Source organism: Corella eumyota, chromosome 1 (assembly GCF_963082875.1).
Source record: "Corella eumyota chromosome 1, kaCorEumy4.1, whole genome shotgun sequence".
NCBI lineage: Eukaryota > Metazoa > Chordata > Ascidiacea > Phlebobranchia > Corellidae > Corella > Corella eumyota.
In genome coordinates, this window is record NC_137490.1 from 7966038 (window position 1) to 7989922 (window position 23885).

At 25.1% G+C, this 23885-nt stretch overlaps 1 protein-coding gene across 18 annotated transcripts in view; it reads left to right on the top strand.

Annotated features, from left to right (window-relative positions):
* Nucleotides 1–15168, top strand: part of LOC145763626 (receptor-type tyrosine-protein phosphatase beta-like) — a 33559-nt gene extending 18391 nt beyond the window's left edge. For 4 of the 18 annotated variants that reach the window (XM_082575126.1, XM_082575128.1, XM_082575129.1 and 1 more), the window contains 23 exons: nucleotides 349–455; nucleotides 786–942; nucleotides 2325–2458; nucleotides 2759–2924; nucleotides 3222–3374; nucleotides 3671–3840; nucleotides 3964–4120; nucleotides 4636–4650; nucleotides 4975–5086; nucleotides 5169–5192; nucleotides 5394–5429; nucleotides 6348–6362; nucleotides 6563–6656; nucleotides 7286–7376; nucleotides 8180–8256; nucleotides 8955–9087; nucleotides 9571–9698; nucleotides 10517–10674; nucleotides 11072–11207; nucleotides 11501–11702; nucleotides 12230–12322; nucleotides 12931–13567; nucleotides 14023–15168. In XM_082575126.1, the coding sequence (XP_082431252.1) occupies nucleotides 349–455; nucleotides 786–942; nucleotides 2325–2458; nucleotides 2759–2924; nucleotides 3222–3374; nucleotides 3671–3840; nucleotides 3964–4120; nucleotides 4636–4650; nucleotides 4975–5086; nucleotides 5169–5192; nucleotides 5394–5429; nucleotides 6348–6362; nucleotides 6563–6656; nucleotides 7286–7376; nucleotides 8180–8256; nucleotides 8955–9087; nucleotides 9571–9698; nucleotides 10517–10674; nucleotides 11072–11207; nucleotides 11501–11702; nucleotides 12230–12322; nucleotides 12931–13262 (2690 nt within the window). In that variant the 3' untranslated portion in view covers nucleotides 13263–13567; nucleotides 14023–15168. Of the gene's footprint in view, nucleotides 1–348; nucleotides 456–785; nucleotides 943–2324; nucleotides 2459–2758; nucleotides 2925–3221; nucleotides 3375–3670; nucleotides 3841–3963; nucleotides 4121–4635; nucleotides 4651–4974; nucleotides 5087–5168; nucleotides 5193–5393; nucleotides 5430–6048; nucleotides 6106–6347; nucleotides 6363–6562; nucleotides 6657–6948; nucleotides 7031–7285; nucleotides 7377–8179; nucleotides 8257–8954; nucleotides 9088–9570; nucleotides 9699–10516; nucleotides 10675–11071; nucleotides 11208–11500; nucleotides 11703–12229; nucleotides 12323–12841; nucleotides 12870–12930; nucleotides 13587–14022 lie in introns of all 18 variants that reach the window. The other 14 variants (XM_082575123.1, XM_082575112.1, XM_082575115.1 and 11 more) reach the window with 14 other exon arrangements.
* Nucleotides 15169–23885: the final 8717 nt, after the last annotated feature.

The window sequence follows — 23885 nt, forward strand, 5'->3', positions numbered from 1 at the left end:
TTCATTTTCATGGAGAAAAATTGTTAATGATTAATTTACCTATAATTTAGTTTAGTTTAATATTATAAAAAATACCTCAGATTTTGTATAGTCAATTTTTAATTTTATTCACTCCTTATTTTGCTTTTCATCTTTTTCTTTTGTACTTTATTTAATTGTTAAGCTTCACTATTCAATGAATAACGTCAATTACTTTACTATTCAATGAATGATGTCAATTAAAATAATTTTTTAAATCACAGTTAATAATATCACTTTATTTTTAAATACATTTTAATTTAGAATTCATGTTTATAAATATTTAATTTACTTTTATCGCTATTTGATTTTTAAATTTTTTGTATTTAGAGCCTGATGCAATTAGCAATATAACAATAACACAAGATGCTGGTAATCCTACAACTCTACTTTTTGTCAACTGGACAAGCCCAACTGGTGATTTTAACAATATTAATGTAAGTTAATTTTTTTCAAATTAAAGCATATGTGTTTAATATAATTGTATTTAAAGTTTTACTACCAATTCATGTGAGCTACTTTGATCCTATTTGTGTTAGCTACATTAACAATATTTATCGTTAGCTACATTGATAATATCTCGGAAATATTTGAATTTTGGGTGTGTTAATTTTTACATTTTTAAGTTTCTGTTAAGCTACTTGTATGCCTAGTTAAAAGTTTTTTTAAAGGCTGGTGAACAATTTTTGCTTAACTATGTGACTGTTTTAAATTCATAAATTGTTTTTGTCAAACATGATATTAAACATTGTTTAATGTATTTTTAGGTTCAGTATGGTACCAGTGATATGATGACCCCTGAAAGTAGAAACACCACATCTCCAATCACAATAACTGTTGAACCTGGCACCAATTACACTGTGATTGTGACTGTAGAAAGTTTTGGTTTAGAGAGTGAACAGATCATGGGCATGATGAATTCCAGTAAGTGGTCTACTAAGCCTTACAGTAAATTGTTATTTAAATATGTTAGAGCTTAATAAACATAATGTATATAAATATGCATGTCATATTTTTAAGCCCTTAAAATAAAAAAATCCCTCGTTTGTGATGCATAATAATGTTTATTAATAAGCAAATATTTGTTGCTGCCATATTGTGACAAATATTTTAATAGTAACTGGCGATTCTTTAGTAACGAAATTACACTCACTGTGGTACACAAACCTACAATTTTTTTTTCAACAGAATTTAAATTATTCTTCAAATTAGAACCTCATATAAATTGCCATACCAAAAAAAAGATGTTTAGTATCGGAAATACGCCAATAAATAAGATAAAGTTGGTTAATACTTAATCCCAATTTGTTCGATTTTATAAAACAGCACTTGAATTAAAAATGTGTGAATAATTGATTTTAAATAAAACAACAAAAAAAATATCCAATTTTTTTAGTTAGGATTTTAAACACCAACTAAAAAATATTCATATATTGGTAAGATAACATAAAAAAACCTGTTAACATAATAACGCTATAAGTAACAGAATGACACTGTTGAATTTTGACATGTAACTTTTGTCTTAAATTTACTCAATTTCAGGTAAAATAAAAAAAAAACAGTTTTAGGTACTGTTGAAATGTTAAATAAACCTAACCCAAACAAAATCCTTTTTTTTTAAATTTTTATTAATTTTAATCTACTTTCCCATTGAGAATTGCCCAGGTAACAATAGAACCCATGGGGCGGGCAATCAACTAGATGTTATAATTTAAACTTAAAATAGGTAATTTACATAACTCATTGTTATACTTAAATTTAATGAGAATTTTTAAATGTTGCTTACATGTTTTGTTTAGCTTTGTAAAACTTAGCTTTAAGTATAATGTTTATTTTAAAAAATATGCTACATTTAAAAAAACGGGGAATTCTGTTTTAAGTTATGTAAATATTATTTAAAAGAAAAGTCCCGCATTAAGCAGAAAAGGGAGGATTAATAATCCGGTGTTTATTTTTTTAGAAAGTTTTTATCTAAATTTGGTACTTTAAGAAAATAACTTTAAATACAACCCAAATTAAGAAAGAATTGCGGTAATCGTTAAAAGGAAATAAAAAACAATACTTTTAGCAGTGCCAAATTTACAGTTTTTTGTAAACCAATAATATAATGTGATAAATTGTTTTAATTTAAACTGATCTTGCACTTTATTTTACTAATAGATAATTTTAAGTAAATTCCATTTCCTTGTCATGCTATATAGAGTTTAAGTATTGTAATACCAATATTGAAAAAAAAAATTAAAAAAGTTTATTCAATTTAAACTCTTAACCCTGATGTAATTTTTAAACTCTTTACTGTTTTTTAGAACCAGCGGAAGTAAGTTACAGCATCTTCAATCAAACTAATTCCTTTGATTTAAATTGGCCACGGCCTGATGGAATCGTTCAGACTTATCTCATTAACTACATGGAGTTAAACTATGACCTCGCTCAACCACAGGTAGGTTAAAAAAGCTTAAATTAATTAAAAAATTTATATATAAAAATATATATAAAATTAGTTATTTTTAATAGCGGTTAACAGTTATGTAATCTGAAAAAAAACTGTTATTATTTGATATTTATAACTAATTTATTCAATATTAATACTTTAAAATAAAAATGTGTATTTATTAGATCAATAGACCCCTATCTTTTCTGTACTTACCCCTATTTTAACTAGCTTAGGAGAGATAAACATATTAAAATCAATAAAGTTGCAATACATGCAACTGTTTTAACTTGATTTAATTTTCTGAAGAGTTTGTCAGTTGAAAGCACAGCATCAGATCCAGTTTCAGTTACAGTGCCAGACTTAAAACCTTTTACGAGTTACTCACTTGAAGTCTTGTCCCAAATAACCAACACGATGGGGCAAATAGAAAACAGCACGTTTACGATAAAACAGTCAAGAACGCTATCTTTGCGTGAGTATATACTTTGTTTAAAATAATTTAACCACCTTAATGTAAAATATTTACTGCGTCAGTATAACTTTTTATTGTCTTTCTGTTTTTATTTAGTTTATTGTACTAGGTTTACTTTTTAATTTAAGTAGTTTATTTTAGAAAAGATTTGATAAATCATATTCGAATTTCTGTAAAACTCAAGATTAAAAATATGAAAAATTTAAAAATTAATTTTAGACTACATTTGGCAGATCTGTTTGTTTAACTATACAAAAAAAATTTTGTTAATTTTAAACAACTTATTATTATTTTTAGCTCCAGATGCTCCCAATTCAAGTGTGTCAATTGCCCCTAGTACAGTATCTCAGTCTTCAATTATATTCACATTACCGGCAAATACTTTTACTAATATGAATGGACCCATTGAGTTTTATGGAGTTTATATTGTTATGAATTCTCTAATTTCTGGTAAAATTTTGCAATATTATATTTTGTTTTAAAAAAAATATATATATAAATTTTTAAATTATACAATATTACTATTTCTAATTTTTTTTCTGGTTTTTTATTTTCTAGTTTTTTTTTTTTTTTCTAGTTTTTTTCACATTTTTAAATAAAATTAGTTTTAAAGTTTAAAAAAATATTTAATGTTTTACTTAGTATAATTTTACTTTGAACTAAATGTAGCTTACCGAATCATTTAGTATTTTTTGTGTTTGATTAATTTTTATGCTTACCTAAAAGTTTTTATGTTTTGCTTTTAGATGGTATGACCATTCCTAACCTAAACCAAGTTCTTAATTGCGAACAGTGTAATGCTGGAACAACTTGTGAATGTGTCGCGGTTTGGACAAATGGCCTAGGGGTTCCAAACTCTGAGAATAATAGAAGGCGTAGAAGTTTTAACAACGCCACTGGAAATGAGGAGATCAGAGTATGTAAAAATATCTGTTTAATTTATTCAAATTTTTTTTTTATATATTTTGATTTTTAAAACGAGTTTTATTATAAATTTTTGGTTACCAATAATGGTAACAAAATTAAAAAAATAATTTAGTTTACAATTGGTGATGGCACAACAACTATGTCGCCAGAACAAGAGTCTTACATTAATGTAAAATTAATACCATCCACCAGTTATGCTATTGCTGTTGCTGCTAAATCCAGCAATAACGACTTAGTTTCAATTAACTGGTCCAGGCCTATAGTAACAGGTGAGTTCAAATTTTTTATTTTTATTTAAAATATAGGTACATGAAATATAAATATTTTTTATCATATGTTATAGTGTATGTGTATGTCTTTATAGATTGTTTTTAGTAACTATATGGTAAAGGGATTAGGGTGTAATTAGTATTTAGTGTAAGGTAACAATTATTTTTGTTGTAAATAATGACTGTTATAGCAATTATATTTAATATTAACTTAGTTAATTACAGATTATGATATTTCATTGCTTTGCCAATCATTAAAATTAGTCTGTTACTATTTTAAAATATTGCTGATGAAAATGTATTAGAAGGGATTTATTTAATATTTTATACATAACAAAAAATAAATTTTTGGCAAAACAATTATTTTGATATGTTGTAATTTGAAATTAACTAAAATAAAATTAAGATGTTGTAACTTGCATGTTAATGTTAACTTATCCTACTTATTTTTATTTTAACCAATTCTTTTTTTTTATGTAAATCTTTTTTTATGTAAATCTTCGGATCTGCTATAGCTGACATTGTAAGAAGTAAGCAATTTGAAACAGTTTTTTCTAAAAACAAATCCATTTTTTTCAATTCTAACTTTATTCTGTTATATTTTATTTTAAATTATAAAAACAAAGTAACTATTATTTCTGGACTTCATATAACAAACGATAAAAAATATTAATTGCATGAGTATATAGTGTAAATATTTTGATGGTAAAAGTTATATTTATTTGGTATTTGTTTATTTATAATACTTGCAATAGTAGTGCTTATATGTTAGTAATGGGTAATGGGTAGTACCTTTTTTTGAATAAACAAATATAACTTACCAAGTTATTAATTGTAATTTTTTTGCTGAGCAGGCCCTGATGTTGGTTTAATCGTTGGTCTTGTAATTGGAATATTGTTGTTGTTGGGTCTTATTGGATTTGGAGTTTGGTATTATCGCAGGCGAGCACAGAAAAAGGAAGAAGCGTAAGCAGAATAAAATTTTTTTAATTAATAATTAAGTAAGAAGTGAATTTTTTTAAATTCAACTAGTTTTATTGTTCAACAGAATAACAAACACCATACCTCTCAAGTAATTATTATTATAGTGCATTTTAAGTTTTTTTTCTCATTTTTTATTTTGCCACAATAGATTGTAACAAAAATCTATTATAACTAACTAAACAACAAATGATACTCACAAAACAACAAGCCCCTTATACCAACACAACATAGTGTTTACTGTGTGACAATCGCTTGTATGTAAATGTAAAGCAATAAATTTAAAACACAGAGAGTCGTTGCCCTTAAACGAAGCTCGAATTGATGGGTAAGAAAATTGAATGGGGTTTCAATTAAAGAAAAAAAACAATTTTTTTGGCCATGCTGCATGAGTAAAAATAAAAATATGTTAAAATACAATCTAGATAAACTCAATTAAATCACAATTTATAGAGTCATTTTTTTTATTATTCTAACTATTGTGATTTATTGTAGATGCAATTTGTTTTCGTTATGGTGACTTAATTTTAAGCATAATGCCCACTTTAGTGATTCTCAACCTTTTTATTTAAAGCACATTAAAATAGAATTTAAATTTTTTTTTACAGGAGCATAAAAATATTTTTTTTTATAAATCAGTGTTAAAACAAAAAAACGCAAAGTGTTTTGTTATGTTTGTAATGAAACCTCCCATTTTTGTTTATTTTATCATCTTTAAATATTTATCTTTACTGCAAAAATTAAGATTTTCTTGATAAATGCTATCAGAAATTTTCTGCCATTTTGTATTTTTTATGTTTATCATAAGCTCACAAGGTTGAGAATCTACACAAGTACAATGCACACATAATTACAGCTTGCTACTTACCAAATCCAATATTTTTTTGTTTATTTATTTTTGTTTTGCATGATACTAACCTTTTACTTTTATTTTTAACACGACACAGACGTCAGCAAATGAACACAGTTATTGCAAACCCAGGTGCATTTAATTTGGAGAAAAGGTATTCATATTTTTATTTATTTTTTAATTTTTTGTTTTATTATTTTGCATGAAGTTTCTTTGTATTTGATATTATATTAATATGACAAGTAAAATTCCCAATGTGTTTTAAAATTTGAATAAAAATGTGTAAATAAAATGCCAGTAACTTTTGGCAAAATTTAGATAAATTTGTTATAAATAACATTATTTAAATTTAAATTTTTTTAAAAAATCTTTACATTTTGTTTTTTTGTTTTGCAGGGAAAGAAAATCAAAGTAAGTATTTAAAAAATAACTTTGTTATATTTAACTTAAATTAAAGTTGTTAATGATATCTTCCTAACTAAATTTTTATTTATAACTACATTTGTTTTGAATTAAAAAGAGGCTTACCCAATGTTAAAATAGTAGATGTCCAAAAAAATTATTTTAAAAATATTTTCCTGAAATTTAAAAATTTAATTTGTTCTCCAAAGAACAACTCGTTGCATAACGTTAAAAGACTTCATCGTACAATTTAAAGACTTAGAGGACGATGAAACGTCAGAGTTTATTAGCGAGGAATACTTGGTTTGTGGTTCTGGCATGCCATGTGTTCCAATCTTTGCATTTTTTAGGACAGTGTCAAAAAATGTTGTCTGATTTTTGTACAAAAGATTATTCTTACTTGACAAGATTTTTTAGTTTTTTAGACAAAAATTTTATAGACATTTTTTGACATGGTCAGTTTTGCATTGATTTGCCCGATTTTGAAAGATTGCACATTGCCCCTTTTTTTTTGTTTCTGTTATGGTTGATTATTCTTTATTTTTTTGCAATGATTTTAAAAAATTTATTTATTTTAATTTATTTGACAACAAAGGGTGATTCAAGTTTCCGAGTTTAACACTCACATGAGAATTATGAAAGCTGATTCCGAATTTAAATTTTCTGAAGAATATGAGGTTGAAATCAATTTAAATTCTTTTCTTTTTTACAATTAAAATTTTTTATTTTGTGTTTAAGTGATTTGAAGATTTTTTACTAATTATTTTAAAATTTTTTTTGTTATTTTCATACTTTTATTTATTTTTTTAATTACAAAATTTCTCAAATATTTCACATTATTTTTTCTTATCATTTTAAAAATTAATCATTATGTTTGCTATTGCTAAATTTTTGTTCAGTTATTTAAAATATTAACAAAAATTTGTTTGTAGGAATTTAAAGTCGTTGGAAGAGACCAATCCACAAATTCAGCACTGATGCCCGAAAACAGAGGCAAAAATCGCTACACAAATATCTTACCATGTACGTGACTTAAATTAATATATAACCACTAATCATTACCATACAAGCATGTATGGGCTATTTACGAAATATGGTAAAAATTTAAATTCAATAAAACCTAGAATTATTAATATTCAAAATTAAGGGACGAGGTGTCAATATTTAAACAGCAATTTATAATTTGTGTGTTATAACTGACATATTAAAAAGGAGTGTCAATATGTGCACAGTCATTTATTAATGTTTTTATCATCATTTAAAACGAAAGTAAATTTCCTTATTACCATTTTATTGACTTGATTTATTTTAATTATCATTATATGGATTCTAAAGTAGGCTATTTTTATGCTTGGGTAAGATAGAAAAACAAAACAAAACTGTTGACTTAAACAATTTACAACATTCCATACAAATATGCTGTAATTAATACCAAAATAGCTTATGGAAAATTAATGATGGAATTTAATAAATTTATTTTTATATTATTTGGGTCTTTCCGAAATTAAATTAAATATATTACAAACCAAATTTGGGGGCTGTTTACTCAATTTTGGGTATATAACTTAAAACACTGTATTTAAAATAATGTTTTTTTGACCTATGTTAAAAGGATAAATTTTAATTTACCCTTTTCAATGTATAATTCAATTAGTTTAACTAAAACGACAATGCAGGTTTTAAAACAAAAAATTATATTGTAAAACTAATTAAAATGACATTAATTAACAGACAACACACAAATTATAAACGTAATATAAAAATACAAATAATTTTTAGCTTGTGGTCTATGCTGTATATTACAACTTAATCTATTATTATTGCAGATGATATATCAAGAGTTAAGTTAGCTGCAATTGACGATGAACCAGGCACAGATTACATTAATGCCAACTTTATTCCAGTAAGTTACAAAACTAAAAAAGGCTTTATTAAACTTTTGATATTTTAAATGTTTTTGTATTAATTTTTTTTAATAAATGGGATACAAAATTTGTATTATCCAGCATCTTACCCAAAAAAAGGCATTTATGGCTTGTGTCATGTGGTTTATTGTGAAGCTAAAAATAAAATATTATTGTTTATGATACAACACAATTTGATAAATAAAAAATAAAAAATAATGAAATTCTTTAAGTAAGCAAAAAATAAATAATTCTAGGATGTCAGCAAATATTGGTTTTGTTGAAACCATTTTCAGTTTCGGCATTTATTGTTTAATTTTTTATTCTTGCTAGAAATTGATTTTTAGCAATTATCCTTTTTTCAATAATCCTTCAAAAACTATCAATACAAATATGTCATGTTTCTATAGGCTAATTATGATGATAAAAATATGCTCATTGTTTATTGTGTGTTTCGTAATTTAAAATAGCGCATCTTTTTTCTTTCGTATTTGAAAATTATGTTATTGACTTCCAGATGGTATTTTACCATTAAAAAATATCTATAAAAATAGCAGGTATTTGTGGCCATTAAAAAAACCTCCTAATATTTAACTACTTAATAATGGCATATTTTATGGTATTATCAATATATTTTTATTCTCTGATGTAGTTAAATAAAGCTAAAACATAAAGCTAAAAATGTAAACGTTAACAGGGCAACAACAACAGAAATCGGGAATATATCGCCACCCAGGGACCACTTCCGGGCACAAAGGATGACTTTTGGAGAATGGTTTGGGAGCAGAACAGCAGGAATATCGTCATGGTTACGCAGACCGTTGAAAGGGGTAAAACATTTTTTTGTTTGTTGAAATCATTTTAAATTTATCACATATATATTTTTTGCTAAAAAAGTCATTTCACCGATAATAGGACATTTTCTATCAAGCTTTTTCTACAATAACCCTTAAAACATTTGACCTAAGTTTTGGTTAAATGTTGTTTTTAAAAAAACTTTTTAGAAAATCTTTATTTAATTTTTCATTACTTTACTAAAATATTTTTGTAACGTGAGTGCATATCAGTTTACTATCTCACTTAAAAAATTTTCACATTTCTAGTAACTCACATCATAACTTTAATGTTTTATGTAAATATACCTTCTATTTAAAGAACTGGGTTTGGCAGATTTTATATGTAAATGTATTTGCGTACTTGTTGAATAATAAATCAGTAATGCATAAGTAAATGTTTGCTAAATTTAATATGCCTGCCCCTTTATGTTTAAAATTATATTAAGATGTAAAAATGTAATTTTTTATTTTTTTTAGGCAAAATCAAGTGTGATCATTACTGGCCATTCGATAACGAACCTGTCACCGTTTCTGATTTGACCTTGCAGATGACCTCAGAATCCATTCTTCCAGAGTGGACCATCAGAGAGTTTAAACTTACCCATGTAAGTGTTATTAATAAAAATATAAATTTTATTTTTAATATCAAAAAGTGTTCTACTTAACAGCTTAATCTTTCAGATATGCTATCAATAATATTATTTTTTTGTTATTTTTTAACTTTAAACTTTTAGAGAAGATTGCTCAAGAATTTATTTAAGGTAAAAACGGTACAGGTTTAATATTTTGGGTAATAACATAGAAAACTGGTATTTTTATGGTGCAATTGGCATGTTCTAAAATAAACTTTTTGGTTATGGGATTTAGCAAATATAAAGTGGTTTGTAAGTATAGGGCTTTCCAGATGGATTGTTGTGCTAGAAGGTTATAGCAATTTTGTGGTATTGGTATAACGTTAAGGTTGATTACTTTAGGTTTTGGTAAACATAAGGTTATTATGAACACAAGTTTGTTTGTTAAAGTTAAAACATTTTATATATAAATTAAAAGTACCTCAAAGGTTGACGAATTAAATTGTAAATATAAAAACTATTTTATATATTTATCTTTATGTAACATTTATTTGATTTTAATTTAGTTTAATTATTAGGTTTATATTGGTAATTAGCTTAGTCACTGCCAAAATCCATTGCATACCTGTGTTATTTAATTCTGATTAAAATATGAAATACAAAATTATGATTACATTTTGGACAAAAGTTCTTTATTTGAAAAATTGTCTCACAACAATATTTTCGTAGCTGAAGAAAAAGTTTAATTTTTTAGAATGTTTTTTTAAAAGCATTTATTTGTAGTGCATTTAAACTTTATTTTCGATGTTCATTTTACCCCCCTTTCTTTTTAAATTAAAATGTTTCTATAGGGAGCTGACACCCGACGAATCCGACAATATCATTACACAGTGTGGCCTGATCATGGAGTGCCAGACCCCATCGAAACATTGGTGAGATTTATCAGATATGTGAGAAGAACAATTGACAGGGAAGCCAAACATACTGGACCTACTGTTGTACATTGCAGGTAAGTTGGATCTTATAGGCAAATTTTTGCTAACCATACACACTTCATTTTAATTATTGTAATCTTGTTGCAACTTACAACTAATATTTTTCTGTGATATTCTACCTGCACACCACAAAAGGCATTTTTTTTTATTTATTTTTAACTCTTTAAATTTAAACCTACATGAAATTTCTGTAAATTTTATTTAAAACATAAAAATGTTAGAAATGAGATTTTAAACAAAAATGTGTGTTGTTAATTACAATAATTTTTTATATTTAGAATAAAAACACATTACTTTGATCAATTTTTAATACTCCACTTAAGATTTACTAGATGTTAAGGACTGTATTAAATAATAAACTTTCATTTTATTTATTTATTTTTTAAATATAAAAATACCTTTTTTTAATAGTGCTGGTGTAGGACGAACTGGAACGTTTATAGCAATGGACAGATTACTGCAACATCTTCAAGAGGAACAATATGTAGATATATATGGAATGGTTCATGTTATGAGAAAGCACAGAGTCTTCATGGTCCAGACAGAGGTTAATTTTGTTTGATATTAATTTATTGCAATTGTGTGCTTTTATTCCAACTCTGTATAAACATATATATTATTTCAGTAGGGTAGTTTATAGAATATATTTTTTCTTTTATTTTGATGGAAGTTTTTAAATGGTATATTTTTTGATAGTAAATTAAAAACCATTTTCTTTTTGAAGAAAATTTTTTATTTTTGTATTTAGTATAACAAAGAACTTAAAATTGTGAAGATTTAGAAAATTTTACCCAAAATTTATTAATTATTTTTTTAAATTTTGTTTTGAAAATTTTTTAGAGCCAATACATCCTCATCCACCAGATGGTCCAGGATCTCATTAATCGGGTTTACGAGGAAGATGAAGACGACGAAGAGCCAGTCTACGAGAACACAGCCTCTAAGGATGACCCCATCTATGCCAATGCTGACTTTGAACCCCAGAAGCAGACAAACGGGGGTGGGAAAATAAACCCCGCTCTTATTAACCCCTCTGAAGATGGTAAGTTGATTAGTTTTTAATTTGTTTTAAATTTTTTTAATCATTCTGAAATGTGTGGTTAGCATACATCACTAACCATGAGTGGAAGTTTGTGAACAAATGTTTACAAAGACATATATTCAGTATTATGTGTACATTTATAAAGGTTTTTACTTCATTCTAATACAACCCAGCAACATTTTAAAAATTAGCATACACATTGCAGAACAACCTTTTCCTAAATTTTAGTTTTCGTGGAAAATATTTTTTACTAAAATTTTAAATAACCCCTTACTGATTCGTGCATTTTTTTTTACACAAATTTTTTAGAATTTTTGGCACACACTTTTTTTTGGGTATGGGTATGTTTAAATTATATATCACATGTAGTATGATTTTGTTATATAGGAGTTTAAAGCCAGAACCTAAAATCTACCTAGTAAAACAAAATTAAATATTTGTAATTTGCCACTAATTTAACACAATTTGAAACCAAATTTAAACCAATTTGACTTAGAACCAATAATTTAAATATCTACTTTTGTAAGTAATTGCAAATGATGAGAAGGAAAATGATACTGACAAGAAAAGTCCGGAAAAAAATTCTAGTGGACAACAAAATGTAGAGGGCAGTGAAGAAGGTGGCGTAGTTCTGCCATGTTTAAAAAATTTTAGTTTTTTTCTTTTAAATTTGAATCAAAAAATACACAACGACAGAGAATTAAAAATGAAAAAATAATGATAATGCTGATATTCAGAACAAAATTTTTAAAAAATGAGGGATTTTTTTTTTCCAAAATTTTTTTTTTTTAGTAGTAATATTTTATAGAAATAAAACTTTTAAAAATTTACCAAACTATGATTTTATTAAAACAATACCTGATTTGCATGAAAAGAATATTAACTATAGTGACAAAATTTTAATTAAATTTGCCTATAGCAACAGGATTTTAACAAAAAAATTTTGATTTTTTGTTAAATCAATATGAAAAAAAATATAAATTATTGTTATTAAAATTAATAAATTATATTTGTTTTTTTTTAAATTTTCAATATTAAAATTTATCGTTAAAAATTCGACTAAGTAATTAAAGATGACTTAATTTATTTTTTAATTGCTGTTTATAATTTTTTTGTATTAATTTTTGTTTATTGTGCAGTATCCCATCATAGAAAAAGTGGACTAGAGTAAGCAATATCACAAATATTTTTTTTCTTAAAATTTACAATTTATTCATTCACTTTTCAGCACCTCAAATACAACATCACAATGCTAACCCCGGCACAAACTTACCCCCACCCCCGACTATTTTAACTTTCAGCCCCGCCCATCTTAACCCCCCTGTCACTTCTATTCCTTCTGATACCTCAGAGGATAGACCCAGAGCCATGTCTTTGCGCTCACAAACTGCAATCGAAAAAACCCCTGAGCCAGGGGTTAGGGTCTCTTCTGTGTTTGTACCAAAACGCCCAACCCCAGCCCCCAAACCCACTCATTTAAAGGGGAATCCTAAAAATGTTGATGTTAGTATTGTGGATGGCACTAAACCAGACACAGCTAATTCTTCCGATATTTTGTAACCTTTTTCTTGTTTTTTGTTTTTTTTGTAAATAGATCTTATATAATAATATTTTTTTATATTTAATCCCTTTTCTTTTTTTTATAAATGTATTGTCCAATTTTCTCAACACAGCATTTTGTTATTACTTTTTTTTAATAATTTTTGATCCCAGCATTAGAGGTTATTTACCCCGCCTCAAACCCAATTTAGCACTTTTACTTAAATCTCATCCTAACCTTACCCAACTCAGCATATTAACACCCTCTAAATTCGCACGATTTGATTTCTTCACCTACATATTAACTCACATCTGAGCCAATCGAGGTAAACACAAAGACGGCAGGTGTGACGCTTTTGTTTCGACATTGTCAAAAATCCTGTTTTTGCTTGCTTTTTGTTTCGAGTGACAGACAAATTGAGTTGATTTTCAGTTCAAAGTTTTGACTTTTTTTGGTCTTGCAATCAGTTTATATTTTCTTTCAGGTTTGACATTATTTTGTCATTTCGCTTGAAAAATGTTTTAATTACAAATTTTTTTCAGGTTTTTGATATCATGATATTGTTTTATTGTTTGACATTAAAACTTTTAAAATATTTTTTTAAATTTTTGTGATAGTACATACCCTTAGTTTAATAAGAAAAAAAAAATTGAAATATATATGTAAGCTTGTAGTGCTTCTCTTTACTAAACAATTATAAAAAATTGAAAAAATATTTAAAAAAATACCCCTTTTTTCCCCCTTCCTGCAAAAAAATTATAGTTTTTTATTAATTTTAAGAAACAAGTTCTTCGTCTGATGAAGACGATGATGAAAATCCAGTCGCTTGAAAATGATTGTCAAAAGAACTCTCTGCTCAGAGAATCATTTTATCCACTGCAAAAACACTAAACTTTTACTGGCCATCTTCACTCTGTATTTAAATGCATTTCAACTTGTAGTTGTACATTTTCAACTCATTTTCAGCTTGTTGTTTTATACAATTTTCCCTCCTACCGCTTTGTAGTTATTTCAATGTTAGATTAATTAACAGCATGATGTTTTTTGTTGTTGTTTGTGCTAAATCATGCTTTGTCCCTTTTTTATTTTTTCGGACCACCAAATTTTAGTGCAATGTTTTTTGAGCAATTGCTTTCACAGAGTGTGGTGTGTAGTAAGGAGGGTAGTAGTGAATTTAAAAAACTTTTGTATATTATTTAAACTTACATTCTTCATTAATTTTAAATTGTGTGCTTCTTATAGTTAAATGATTTTATGTTAACATCTAATAATATATATATTGGTTAAAAATATAAGAAACTTTTTTCTTACTTTTGTAATATTTATTATTATTATAATTTTCTTTAAATAATGTAGTTGCTTTTTTAATTTTTAGCTGTTTAGAAGTAGTTGTGAATTTTTATTTTTTGTTTTATGCTTATTAATATATTGTTTTGGTGTGTTTGGACCCGAGGTAAAAGATATGTTGCACCTGACATAAGCTTTATCTGAATACTTCTTTTTTATTAGTCAACTATCCTTATATTATCGTTCATCCTTTTTTAAACGAGTTTTAAGATTGCCTTTTTTTTAGATTCCAATAACAATTTTCACACAGTTCTAAAGTATTTATTTTTAAGGAAAAAATGCACTTTTAACTTTTGTTAACAATATACATTCCTTATTTACATACAGTAAACGTTGATATCATTTACTTTTAATTTAAAAAAAAACTTTGCTTTAACAGAATTGTAAATATGAAAATCAAATGAATAAATATGCAATGAAGTTTAATTATTTGTAATATTAATCATTGTTAACATTTTAATTATATTCTTGTATAGATAACTAATATAATCTGCACAGTCTTAGTAGTGTCGCATGTTGGGTTTGGTGGGTTTATGATTTCTATGTTGATTGACAATAAAATGGTTGGGTTTATGCGGAGACTTTTTTGTATTTTTTATGTTTCAAAATCTAAGATTTTGAAGCATTTGCCATGTAAGTTTTTTCGATAAATTTTTGTTGCAAAAATTTTGCGAAGTGGTTTTCGTAAATTTTACATTAGACTTAATGTAAAATTTATAGTTTTTAACATTTTGAAGCTTAGATTAATTTGTGTTAAAATATTTCAAAGACTTTTTAGAAAGTGACAAGCTTTGGGCTATAAACTATTTACTATAAACTAGGTTACATAAACCAGTCTTGAAAAATATAGAAAATTTAAACTAGTTATACTAAAGGATTAAAAAAATTGTATAGTAAGGTAACAATTCAACTTAACAGTAAAGATAATACTGGATTTATTTGATAAATAAAATATGGTTCGAAATTATTTGATTAATTTTAACATAAATTTTTACAAATAAAAAAACATAGGCATAAACATTAACTAAGAGTATTACATAATTTGATTTTTAATAAAAAACAAGCATTTGTATGTATTATACAAACAAAAATTATATTTTAAACCAATTTTAAGTTGTTAATATTAGGATATACATTAGACTAAATTTCAAATTCCTAAAATTGATTTTTTATTAAAAATTTTTATTAAGTGATCAAGCATTTAAATATGATAAATAAATGAAAATTATTTTTCGAAGATGTTTTTTAACTACTTATATTATAAAATACATTATAAAAATTGTTTAATGCTTAATAGCGGACTCTTTTTTTTTAATTTTTAATAAACAAACAAGCATTTAAATATAATAAACAAACAAGAATTAATTTTTAAATCATTTTTGAGTTATAAATATTATAATATATAACTAACCAAAATTTGAAAAATTAAATATATTTAATAACTAAATACATTTAAAATTCTGTATGAATGATTTTAAAACATTCTAAAGTTTTTGCGATATTTGGTGACGTCACGTAAATTTCAATAAACAAACACTTATTAATTAGTAATTAGTGATAAAAATTTCAATTTATTTTCGAGTTACTAATCTCATGATATAATTAACCAAGATTTGAGAAATTAATAACAACCTTTAAATTTAATAATTAAACACCTATTAATTAGTAATTAGTGATAATTAAATTCTGTAAACAGGAGGCCTGGAAAGCATTATGATATTATACAACATCGTAATATTTTAAACTTTTAAACGTTAAGGAACAAAAGTTATCTTCTTTCAAAATTGGGACTAGTAAGTATAAAAATAACTAGATTTATTTGATAAATAAAATATGGTTCGAAATTATTTGAATATGTTTAGCATAAATTTTTATAAATAAAAAAAGATATGCATAAAGATTAACTAAAAATATTACATATCTTTGATTTTTAATAAACAAACAAGGATTTAAATATATTATACGTACAAAAGTTAATATTTTAACCAAGTTTTAAGATGTTAATATCAGGATATACATTAGACAAAATTTTAAATTCCTAAAATTGATTTCTAATTTTTATTAAATAAACAAGCATTTACATATAAATAAACAAAAATTATATTTCAAATATGTTTTTTAACTACTTATATTATAAAATACATTATATTAAATTTTGAATACTTAATGTCGAACTTAAATTTTAAATAAATAAACAATAATTTAAATATATTAAACAAACAAAAATTAAATTTTTCATCTGTTTTTGAGTTACTGCTATTTAAAAAAGTAATAACAATCTTTAAATTTTAATAAATAAACATCTATTAATTATTAATTAGTGATAAAAATTAAAACTTTAATTTATTTGTGAGTTACCAATATTATGATATACAAATGGCCAAGATTTAAAAAATAAATAAAAATCTTTAAATTTTATTAAATAAACACCTATTAATTAGTAATAAATAAAAAAATTAAAATTTTAATTCATTTTTAAGTTACTAATATCATGATATACAAATGGCCAAAATTTAAAAAATAAATAACAATCTTTAAATTCTATTAAATAAATACCTATTAATTAGTAATTAGTGATAAAACTTAAAATTTAAGTTTCTTTTTGAGTTACCAATGTCATGATATACAATTGACCAAGATTTAAAAAACAAATAACAAACTTTAAATTTTAATAAATAAACACCTATTAATTAGTAATGGTGGTAATTAAATTTTGTAAATAGGAGAATGAAAACACAATCTGATAATAAACAACATACTAAAGTTTCAAAACTGCAAATGTTCACAAACAAGAGTTATTTTAACTTAAATTTACAGCTTATAAGACACTGGAAAAGATTAATAATAACAATGATGACAACAACAATATAATTATTTATCAATGTATATGCTTACCTAACGAATTCACATAACAATAAATGTATTTAGTATTTAAATAAATTTTAAATAGTGTTTTTTGATTTTAAAGGATTCTAAAGTTTTCGCGTTATATGGTGACGTCACGAATCTCGCTTTTCATCTTGAAATCGCATGAGCTAGGGCTTGAGCTCGATTAGAAACAAATTTACATTCAAGTAAAAATATATAGTCACACTGTAGAAAAAATTGTAATAATTATAAAAAAATACACATAACATTAGCATTACAGTTACTGAAAGTTTAATAAATTGCATTTAGTTTGTTCATCAACCCGATCATACAAAAAGCTGCTCGGCCAGATACTAAAAATAAAAAAAAAACAAAGTTAGTATTTGTTAATGGTAATCTACCTTGCAAGAAAAATGAATAAAATGTTAGATTAAAGTCTTCTTGTAACAGGAACTCTAAAAATAAAGAACAAATTAAAATTGGCCAAAAACAAATCGACGAGCTCTCCGAAATATTCAACCAGAATCTAAAAATAAAAACGGAATGTTAAAATTTGTTTTTGGTAATCTAACCTGGAAAAATAGCCTAAGGCCCCTGTATAGATAAAAATATATTAGGGCCCCTGAATAGAGAAAAATTAGGTTAATAAGGCCCCTGTAAAGTGAAAAAATAGGTTAATAAGGCCCTGTTTAGAGGAAAAATTGGGTTAATAAGGTCCCCTGTTTAGAGAAAAAATTGGGTTAATAAGGCCCTTGTTTAAAGAAAAAATTGGGTTAATAAGACCGCATGTTTAGAAAAAAATTAGGTTAATAAGGCCCCTGTTTAGAGAAAAAATTGGGTTAATAACGCCCCTGTTTAGAGAAAAAATTGGGTTAATAAGGCCCCTGTTTAGAGAAAAAATTAGGTTAATAAGGTCCCCTGTGTAAAAAAATAAAAAACGCCTGTAATAAATAAAAGAATTCGCATATTTTGGAATGCAGAAAAAATAAGTAACGCCTGTAAAAAAATAAAGGAATTCAGAAATTGAAAAATAAGAAACGCCTGTAATAAAAAAAAAAGATTTTAGAATGCAGAGAAAAATCAAGTAATGTCTGTATTAAAATCATTATTAGAAAATTGTTTGTATGTTTTCATAGTGTTAGTTTTTGTATGCCTGAATCTAAATGTCTGTTGCTAATGTTAGTTTGGAAAACTCCCACGAAAACATTTTAGTAATATTTACTTTGGGTTCCAACCCACAAACATACTAAGTAGTATTTACGTTAGGCTCCGCCCACAAAATTTAATAATATATAGCATAAATATAATATACAGTTAAAAATACAGTAATTTGCATAAATAAATACATATAACTCACATAGACATAGTTTTTAAATAATCTTCTATTCTACTGCACCTTACACTTAAGCTTAGTTTTATACACTTTAAAAACCACTATAGCGCTTGTTTATGAATTTTTAACTAGTCACAAAATAAAAAGAAAATAGGCACATTCTACTATACTATATATACACTTACAACACACCCTCAAGCCTAGTTTCACACTTAAAATACCAGCACAGCACTTAATTATGAGTTTTTATCCAGTCACAAAATTAAAAATAATAGACATGTTCTACCAACTCACATCTGCTTTTAACTAAAATTATATACAGCATACGTTTAACATAGGGTGAATAAATATACAGTAAATTGCATAAAAACACATACAATAATTATAAATATACCACACATAGGCCTAGTTTTAAAAAAGCCTATTCTGTAAATTCTACAGCGCCAAAAACTTTTATAGACCACACTTTTAAAAAACCATTAAACAGTCCCGTTTAATATATCTATAAACACATAGAAACCTAAACACATTGGGACTGTGTCAACTATACAACATTTTATTTTGAGTTTTTTACCCAGTCACACATAAAAAGAAAGTGCAGACACGTGAAACTTTTAACCCATAAGAATTTTAAAGCGCTTTATTTTGAAGTTCTATACATATGAAAAATCAGGCACGAAAAAACCTACCGACCTCATCTTAATATTATATATAATAAAGGTCCTGAGATATTTTTGAGTTGATCGAGTTAAAATGAGGTCCTGAGACTTTTTTTGAGTTCGACTAGTTAAAGTGAGGTCCTGAGACTAATTTTTAAGTTTGTAAGATGATCTGATCCATTCTAAAGTTGTCTTAGTGCTTAGGGTCCTGAGTTTTTTCGAAACTTAACTTCTTCCTTGCTAGTTGTAAGGAAGACTTATAATGACTCCTTCCAATTTCCATTCCTCCAATTCCTGCCAATAGTTTTTTCCCCAATTACATAATCCAAGTATAATCCATTTTTGCTGCATAGAAAATATTGTTTAGAATAAATAATGGACACTAAACCCTAACTTAACGAAGATACGCCAATTTTCTGCTATAGTGTTTCAAGATATGCCAATTTGTACTTTTATATGCCAAATAAATTAAGATATGCCAATTTTTAATTTTTATATGCCAAATAATTTAAAATGTGCCAATTTTTATATGCTAAATAATTTAAGATATGCCAAAATTTTAATTGCCAAATAATTTCATGATATGTTATATATTTAATTGCTTATCATAGACATGCCAAAGTTTTTTAACTAAGTTTATAGATTAAATACCTCGTTTACTATTTCATGGAAGTACTTGTGCATCAACACAAGTTTAATAATGTTTATAAATATTTAAATACTTAAATAATATTATATTATATATTAAAATTAATAATTTTCATAGTAAAAACTTAAATTGACTTAATTTTTTTTTATTTGGGTTGTTTAATTATGACTTCTAATTTAAAAAAATAAAATAAGGCCATATTCAATTAATATTTTTTTTTTTAGAATAAAATATTTAAAAAAATCTAACAAATGATCACCTGGAAAGTTTGTAGAATTTTATGACCACAAGATGTTGCTAAAGTTCATTCCTTACTTTGCTCACTTTTTACACTAAAAAAATAACTATTGTTAACTAAAAGTCTACTACACAAACATATTGTATTAAAAATTATTATCCATAACTTACAGAAATATTTTTCGCCATAATTAATTGTTTTTAAATTAAAATAAAACTTAATAAAAATTTACGTAAATAAAAAATATTAATAAAAAATAATAATGTATTAAATATCCCCCTTATAAAATGTAAAGACTATAAAAATTAATAATAACTCTAAAAAACGATCTAAAAAACCTCGAAAGTTCATCTGAAAAGAACTAGAAATCCGATTTCAAAGTCAAAATTCTACGTCACTGGCCACTGCGCATGTGCAGTAACCTGCGTGCGTGTGTATGCACGGCGTCTTGAACTAAAAAAGCGCCGTCCTAGCTGTCAATCAAATTTTAGTTCTTTGATTAACCTTTATAATTTGAGCTAAAAACGAGCACGTGTTTCAACAGAGCGCTTTATGATGCAACAATCGGGTTGCTAAAGGAATGTCTCGTGGAAGCGCACTAATTAAGACGCAACATTCTTCGCGCCTCGCTTAAAGAAAAAAAAAGTTTTAAACGCTTTGTAGCAGATGGTACTGTTGAAATAATTGTTCATTGTTAGAATTCGCTATTTTTTTCTTAGTTAAGAGGTTTAAACTATTCTATTCTTATTCTTAATCCTTATCTTACGTTGCACATAACATATTGCATATAGAGCTCATACTTGTTATACATTTTTAAATACATTTTTTAGTAATTTAGCGTCACATGTTGCAATAAAAGGCCATTGTTATTTGTGATTGCAAGTCACGTGATCAGGTCCTGCCCTTAGTAGCTTTTGATTTACTTTATTTTTGAGCGTCTTAACTTCAATGTTAATTAAAGCATTTTACGGTAATAATAGCATGTTTAATCATTACTTTACTAATATACTAAGGATTTTGTATAAAGATTGTGGTTAAAATTTAAAATCCCGTTAATTTACAAACGCTAGATGATGCCCATAAGTAAGTTTTAGTAAAATGGTAATTAAGCAGTGTATTGTTGTTACTGATAATATGTGTATTAAGGTAAATAACCATATTTTCAACATGCTAATATCCGGAAAATTTTAGATCTATTTATGGTTCGAAATCTTAGATTTCGAAACATATTGTTATTGTCATTATATTTATTATTATGGTTCGAAATCTTAGATTTCGAAACATATTGTTATTGTCATTATATTTATTATGGTTCGAAATCTTAGATTTCGAAACATATTGTTATTGTCATTATATTTATTATTATTATTATTATTATTGTTTTTATTCTTATTTGACAAATTTTGAAAGACGATAACTTTTGTTCTTTAAAACTAAAAGTTCTAAATTTTTAGTATGTTTGTTATTATCCCAACGAATCGCAAACCTCCTATTAACGACATTTAAATGTCACTAATTACTAATTAATATATTTTATTATTAAAATTTAAAGATTAAATTTGCTGAAATTTTAATATGTTGTTGGTATTATTATTTTGTATGTTGCTATTTAAAATGAAGATTTAACTCTAGCTAAATATCGTTTAATCATTATTTTAGTTTTTTTATAAAATAACGAATCAGTCTGAGTTTAACGCTTGAATAATTTAATAGCGTTCTGGTCGCCGTCAAAAATCGTCCTTTTCGCTGTCCATTAAAGTAAAAAATATTGGTTGAAAATTTAAGTAAAATGTTAAAATATAAGTAAACAATGTGTAAAATTTTCGTTTTAATTGTTTTGTTATTATTATATTTTAATACTTGTTTGATTACTAAAAAATTAAGATCGGTATTTTGCTTTTAAATTTAGTTTACTTTTATATTACAATATCAATGAGTGCGTGTTCGCTTGTTAAAATTAGGTTTAAATATAAAAAAGTTCATATTTAAATTTATAATTTAATTAATAAACCTACTAAATAAATTATATTTATAAAAAAAATCAAACAATTTCGAACCATATTTTATTTATCAAATAAATCTAGTTGTTTTTATTCTTATTTGACAAATTTTGAAAGACGATAACTTTTGTTCTTTAAAAGTAAAAGTTCTAAATTTTTAGTATGTTTGTTATTATCCCAACGAATCGCAAACCTCCTATTTACGACATTTAAATGTCACTAATTACTAATTAATATATTTTATTATTAAAATTTAAAGATTAAATTTTCTGAAATTTTAATATGTTGTTGGTATTATTATTTTGTATGTTGCTATTTAAAATGAAGATTTAACTCTAGCTAAATATCATTTAATCATTATTTTAGTTTTTTATAAAATAACGAATCAGTGTGAGTTTAACGCTTGAATAATTTAATAGCGTTCTGGTCGCCGTCAAAAATCGTCCTTTTCGCTGTCCATTAAAGTAAAAAATATTGGTTGAAAATTTAAGTAAAATGTTAAAGTATAAGTAGAAAATGTGTAAAATTTTTTTTTTAATTGTTTTGTTATTATTATATTTTAATACTCGTTTGATTACCAAAAATTAAGAACGGTATTTTGCTTTTAAATTTAGTTTACTTTTATATTACAATATCAATGAATGCGTGTTCGTTTGTTAAAATTAGGTTTAAATTTAAAAAAGTTAATATTTAAATTTATAATTTATTTAATAAACCTACTAAATAAATTATATTTATAAAAAAGAATCAAACGATTTCGAACCATATTTTATTTATTAAATAAATCTAGTTTTAAGTTGTTTTATATGAATAAAATTTCCCCCTATGTTAAAAAATATGAAGTTGCGAAACATAATACCACATGCTGTTTATTCATCACTAAAGAGAAATAGCAATTTATATCTTATTATGATTTGCTAATATTAGGAAAAGTTTAACCCAAATTTAACTTTATCTCTCTAATAATTTATGTCTCTCCAAACTGCAACCCGCTTCCCACTCTGGAATTCACATACAATATTTTGGTAGCTGATAATTGTATTTTAGTTATCTCGGTTGTCCGAAATATGTATTTTTATAATAAAATCGAAAGTTAAATGTTTAATTAGTAATAAAAAAATTTAATTCGTGTTTTTGTAAAAAGCATAAACTTAAAGTTTAACTAGTAAAAAGGGCTAATTATTATAACAATGCATTTGTTATGTAATGACGTAAATAGTGCATTTTTTTATTTTATTTCCTTCGACAAACTCTAAAAAAGTAATATATAATATGAATTATATAGAGATTAGTATAGAGTAGTGACGCAGATAAATTATATATTTAAAATATTCAAAAAGTTAAAATAAAACCATTACATGGTACAGCCCTATATAAGTAAAAAATTGATGTGTAAAAATAACAAAAAAGTAACAGATACGCTGCATACTTTGATCATTTTTAAAATTAATCTTAATTAACAAATAAAATTATGCATAAAAATAACTTAATTATAAATGTTAACTAAATAAATAAATCTAATATAACGTAATTAATTATTAGACTAAAA